This window comes from Gossypium hirsutum, chromosome A12, assembly GCF_007990345.1.
Source record: "Gossypium hirsutum isolate 1008001.06 chromosome A12, Gossypium_hirsutum_v2.1, whole genome shotgun sequence".
NCBI lineage: Eukaryota > Viridiplantae > Streptophyta > Magnoliopsida > Malvales > Malvaceae > Gossypium > Gossypium hirsutum.
This window is the reverse complement of record NC_053435.1, coordinates 87,010,998-87,017,280: the sequence shown is the minus strand read 5'-3', so window position 1 is coordinate 87,017,280 and position 6,283 is coordinate 87,010,998. Positions and strand designations below refer to the sequence as shown.

At 30.7% G+C, this 6,283-nt stretch overlaps 1 protein-coding gene across 2 annotated transcripts; it reads left to right on the top strand.

Moving 5' to 3' along the window:
• The first annotated feature begins 3,181 nt into the window (after positions 1-3,181).
• LOC107938061 (plant UBX domain-containing protein 10) lies at positions 3,182-5,988 on the top strand. 2 transcript variants are annotated; one of them, XM_016871095.2, is made up of 5 exons: positions 3,184-3,748; positions 3,848-4,053; positions 4,647-4,883; positions 5,361-5,537; positions 5,615-5,988. In XM_016871095.2, exons 1-5 carry the CDS (start codon positions 3,517-3,519, stop codon positions 5,840-5,842), a joined length of 1,080 nt encoding a protein of 359 aa, XP_016726584.1. In that variant the 5' UTR covers positions 3,184-3,516; the 3' UTR covers positions 5,843-5,988. The 2 variants fall into 2 exon arrangements, with proteins under 2 accessions (XP_016726583.1, XP_016726584.1); XM_016871094.2 differs by having other exon boundaries at positions 3,182-4,053.
• The last annotated feature ends 295 nt before the right edge of the window (positions 5,989-6,283 follow it).

Sequence of the window (6,283 nt, the reverse complement as noted above, 5' to 3'; positions counted from 1 at the left end):
CATTTTGTTCTTGATATTATTGGTCGTGGTGATATTGTTGTAGCAAAATTGGTACTCATGAAAATCCTGTAGATATGATGACTAAGTCACTTCCTATAACCAAGTTTGAGCATTGCTTAGACTTGGTTGGTGTTCATTGTTAAAGTTAAACCCTTAAGGGGTTTTATAGAAGAGGTGGAGAACTTGTTCATTAAAAGTTCGCGATGAAGAACTTGTTCATTGAGAATTTATGTCAAGGTGGAGATTGTTAGAATTAAGTGACCCGAATTCTTATTTAAATAAAATACGATGGAAAATAAAATAAAAGTAAAATCCATATAGAACTAGACTTCTTTTATTTTATTTTAGAATAAGGTTTTTTAAACCTTATTAAACTCCATCTATTTTATATTGATTAGGATAAGGTGTTTCAATCCTACTAGAATATGGCTTTACAAGCTTATAAATAGACATAGTCTATTCCTCTTGTATTGATTCAAAATTTTCGACATAGTGAATTTTCTTCTCCTCTGCCCGTGGTTTTTTCCCGAAAGGGTCTCCACGTAAAATTTTTGTGTTCTTTATTTTATTTTTTTATTTTTATTTTATTTTTCACACTTACAAATATTTCATAAAAGTTGTTTTTAATTAAACAAACATACATTTGAGATTTTCTTATTTTTTATTGTTTAATTGAATTTATTTTTATCTATAATTTTATATTTTACATTGTTTTTGCATATATTAAAAATATTATGTTAAATTCAGATTCATTACAATGTCATTTTTTAATTAAATGACTACTAAGTGAGTATTTTTTATTTAAAAATGTGACATTAACAAAATTGACAAAAAAAATTAACGATGTCAACAATTGTACTTGATTTTCAAATTTGAAAAGTAAATGGACTAAATTCTTGAAAATAAAAGTTCAAAGACTAAATTACAAATCTGTGAAGTATACATAGACTTATGACATATTTTAACTTTTATACTACAAAACATTTATTATTAATTTATTTATAATTGTAATAAATATGTATTATTAAAATATTAATATTAAATATTTTCAATAATATGTGAATAATATTATTTAAAATTATTATTTTTAAAATTATTATTAAAATAAAATTGAAATATTAAATAATTTATTAAAATAATAAATTATATTTACTATATTAATAATTTATTATATGAATAAATATAAATAATTAAATATGCATGTTTAATAATATTGAAAAATATAATAATTTAAATATTTTTTAAAATAAAAATAAAATTTATTATCAATATAATAATATTAAGCTTGATTTAAATTAATTTTTATATAATAATACAACTATCTATAGATGAGCTCTTTTCTAGAAAATGCTTATGCTTTTCAAAATGGTAAGTCATTTTATAGGAAAAAGGGCTTATTTTACCTTGACCTGTAAGTTATTTTCCGTTGACCAAACTATTTTCTGTGAAACAAACATAGGAAAATGCAGAAAATATTTTCCGTAAAACAATTTACATGTAAACAAATGGACCCTTAATTTAAGTCCATTTACTTAAAAATTCAACTATTATATGTTGTTTATATTAATATAAAATTAATAATTTTAATTTAATTTTTCGAAGCATAGTGAAAGTATAAAATATATTTCGTCTTGAGTTTGTTAAAACACAAATAAGGAATATAACATTTACTTAAATTTGACTCCAACCAGGGTTTTAAATAATAAATTTAAGGATAAATTACACTAACAGCCATTCAACTTTGACCTCAATGACAAAACAGTCACTCAACTTTCAAAAAATAATAAATCAGTCCTATAACCATTTTTCGTTATACACATAACGCAAAGCTAACTTTTCATTACACTACGTAAACGACCCCAATTTAAAACCCTAGCTGGGTTGGGCAATAAAAGAAAAAGAAGAATAAAACGAAAAAGAAGAAGAAAATGAGGAGGAGGAGAAGAGAAAAATTCGAGCGTGGTTCAGCAGCAGCATCAGGTTGTGGTCACGAAGACGATAGTGAGGCAAGCTTCACAAAGAACAATTCCAATGATGAGAATGGTCGAGAGCTTTTCTTCGCCGCATAACAATTCCAATGATGAGAATGCACCATCTCGACCGTTCAAGAACAAAACAAGATCCTTGCTACAATACCCAGTCTCATTTCAAATTTGGGATCTTGCTAATCATTGACCTGACCCAGAATTTCACTTGTCAACATTTTGGTTGTCCCTTTGGAGGAACCGCTTCCTTTGTTCCTGAAATTCATGGGTACAATCGATTGTTTGGTTTGTCTGGATGTTCCTCTTGTTTTGCTTTTAGTTTTGTTTTGTGCAACTTGATAATGTTGGCAATGTAGTTAGTGTTATTTAGCTTAACCGATGACCCTTTTGTTTATATCATCATATCCCATGAAGATGTTGAAAAATTCAAGTCGTTTTGGTTCTTGAATCGCTTAAATATTGCTTTGGAGGATTTTCTACTCACCGATTTGGTTGTGGGTATTGATAGTTTGATCTCAAATTGTCTCAAACCCTATTTCAATATAGTTTTTCCAGAGTTAATGGCTTTGGGTAGCAAACAAAGACATTCGGATCCCAACCATGGTGGCTCCTCTATTGGGGGTTGAAAAAGAAAAAAAAAGGTTAGAATGGTGGTTTGGAGGTCAATGATGGTGACACCAAAGATGGTTGTGATGGAGGTGGCGACAACGAGATTGTTGGGTTGGAGAAGGAGAAGTATAAAGATATTGTGTCATTTATGCAAAAAAATAAAAATATTGGGCCATTTATTAAAAAAAGAGAAAAGGAAAGACGAAAAAAAACAGTCATTCAATTTTGCCTCGTTCAACGTGACAAGTTAACTGGCTACGTCAACTAGTGAACTAGCCACGTCACCTGTCCCGTTAGGCTTATAACGAAAAATGTTAATGGATGACTAATTTGTCACTTTTCGATAACATTAGTGATTGATTTATTTTTTTAAAGCTGAGTGACTGCTAATATAATTTACTCTAAATTTAATTAAAAAAACTTAGATTGTAATTTTATTAAAAAAAAGTTGAAATAATAATTGAAAAGAAAAGAGAGTAAATGAGCATTCGTGAGCTTCCAGATCATAAATGATATCATTGCATAATAGAATATTATTGTCAGTGTGGTCTCTATAAATCAGGCTACTTTATTTTGTTTTTTACATAAATGGCGCATCTTCTTTTAAAATTAATGGTGGATCTATTACAAGCAAAGCATCCTCTTCTGCTTTTGTAGAAATGGTAGACAAATATGAATCGATTCTCTTTAACTACTTTAATTAAAGTTCAACTACAATGATCTTGACATTCAGTCTCTCTTTTATTCCCCAAGGGAATATCAACAACTTACTGTCTTCAATACTCCAGCTTGCAAGACAAGTAATTCTATAAATTTCAATCTCATCAGTCTACAACATTCTTGTAAGCAAACTGCAACTATGAAGGTTGTTAAGTCTCTCTTTCTTCTTCCTCTCGTGTTTTGAACTTATTGCGGTGGAGATATGTCCTTGACAATAAGAGGCAGGGCGAAAGCAAGAGACCAACCCTCTTGCAATGGGTTTTTTTGTCGGATGGTATGCCTTCCCAAATGCATATTTGGAGGGTTTTCAAGGGTAACGGGTAGAAGAAACCAATACCAGCCATCGGAATTACAGTTGCAACATCCACAACTACTACAGCCCCCAGCTGTTCCCGAAGACTGGGCTTTTTTGGTTAGTTTTGAACAGCAATATGGTACCACACATCCATTTTTCTATGCATGTAGTTTTATGCAGGCTCTAAAGATAGCAGAGGATGAGCACAAGCTAATGTTCATGTATCTACACTCCCCAGAACATCCCTTCACTCCCTCATTTTGTTCGAGGACTTTGAGTTCAGAGTTGGTAGTTCAATTTCTTGACGCAAATTTTGTGTGCTGGGGAGCAATCGCAGATAGAGGAGAAGGTTTACAAATGGCCGCAACTCTACAGCCTGCTAGCTTCCCTTTCTGTGCAGTAATTGCCCCAGTTGCGGGCAACAACATGGCAGTGCTGCAACAGGTTGGTTTAACACTGGGTCTAAAACTAGTTTCGTTTCATAAGTTTTTTGTTAGGTTAAACCAGGCATGCTTATCGTTTAATCCGATCATAAATAAAAGGTTTACATTTATGAAAGAAGTCCGTGATTTTCCATTCATTCTTGGACTTATGTGCAACTAATTATATGAATAGACAAGTAATAAAAAAATTAATGAGGGATGGGATTTAGGATAATGGAAAAATCAAAATGATAATATTTGATCTCATCTCAAGTATTTGTTTTAAGCGGCCAAGTTAAAAATTTTGTTTAGGAAAGATTATAAAATTGGGGAGGATAAAGCTAAACATTTTGTATTAAAAATGCTTTAAACTTAAACTATTAATTTTTCAAGAAAAACTAAAATTATAATGTTTTTACATTTAATAAAAGGTTAAAAAAAGACTGAATTGAATATTTAAAGTTTGGGAATGGGTCATAGAACAATTTTTCCATTAAATCAGGGGGCCAAAGCCCCTGCCCCGTATTTGCTCCCTATTACTCTCAATATTGTTGACAACGATGATAATAAGTATGAACTTTTCTTGTCTCTACCTTTACCTTGTTTTTGCTTTAGATGGAGGGCCCGATTGATCCAGCTGAATTGGTTGAGATTCTACAAAGGACAATGGAAGAGCAAGGGTCAGCTTTTGGCACTACTGTAAGAGGAAGGGAGGAAGAACATATGAGGGCAAGGATTAAGGAAGAGGAAAGGATAAAGGCTAGGGCTAAGGAGCAAGAAAAGTTGAGGGCTGATCGTCAGTTGCGAGAAGAACAAGATGCTGCATATTTTGTTGCTTTACAGAGAGACCAAGTGTGTGCCTACTCTATTTGGTTTGTTTCCCATGTTTTCTGTCAAACAAAATCTTTGAAATTAGTGTTATTTGATTCCTCATTTTTATTGAACTATGGATATTCAATATTTGTGCATCCCATATATTCATGCGAGTATATGGTACATACCCTAAAATTTAGGAACAAGCCAGAAATTTTTTGGTGGTCAAGTTGAATTATAAATTCTTTTAAGACTCAAAAGTGAAAATTTATTATTATATTAACTTATAGCTATATATTTTCTAAAGAGACATTCAGAATTTTATAATTTCAGAGGATACAATTGTACCATGTATTAAGGTCCCTGCCTACCCCCTTCCTGTTGCGTCTACCCTAAATACGTATATGAACTTACAAAAAAAATTGATGTTTTCTTGTGGAATACATGCATTTATCTGATATTTACCCTGAATCTACTAAACATGGTTAACAAGAGCAAAGTATTTTTTTCTTCTAGGAAAAGGAAAATCTGAGGAATGCAAGAGCTCAAAAATCAATAGAAGCTTCCAATCAAACAAATTATCAGAACCCCGGACAGATGCATAGAGAGAAACAACTAGGTAAACCAAGGCAGAGCTCATCTGTTGGAGAAGCTCAGTACAAAGAAACAACTACTCATGGGAAAGATACTCAGGTGCTCATTACAACCAATTAATTGTCTTCATTAGACAAACTTGGTTCTTAACATTAACATACTTGTTGAATTTTCAGATATTAATTCGTTTTCCCGGTGGTGAAAGAAGAGAGCACAACTTTTCTTGCATAGATAAGATCCTCTCAATTTACAGATACATAGATTCATTAGGACTGCCCGGAATTGCAAATTATAGATTAATATCAAGCTTCCCAAGAAGATTATATAGTTTTGATCAAATGGGAATGACTTTGAAAGATGCTGGTCTACATCCTAGAGCAAGCCTGTTCGTGGAGCTTCTTTGACAGCTTTGTACTGCTAATTAATTGATGATGATGCTCGAAAGTTCCATATGGACGCAAATATATAAATTTATTAGCAGATGTGGACTAATATACTATATGTATATGTATAGCATGTCATCCATATATTATACATAATATTTTCTTCACCATCTAATCATTAACTCTTTATAAATATATATTTACTAAAAAAGAATTTATTGAGTTTAATATCATGAATTAATTTGACACTAAATTAATAAGAAAAAATTATTTAATTTTTTAAAATAATAAATATTATTATAATAGTGTTTTTGTGTTTTATTACTTTTATATGAAACATTTAAATAAAATAACAAAAATCCACTACTTAAAAAAAATACATAATATCTTATTTGGCCCTTTAATTTTATAAAAAAATTTATTTTAGCGCTTTATTTATTTTTTGTTTCTTTTAACCCTTAA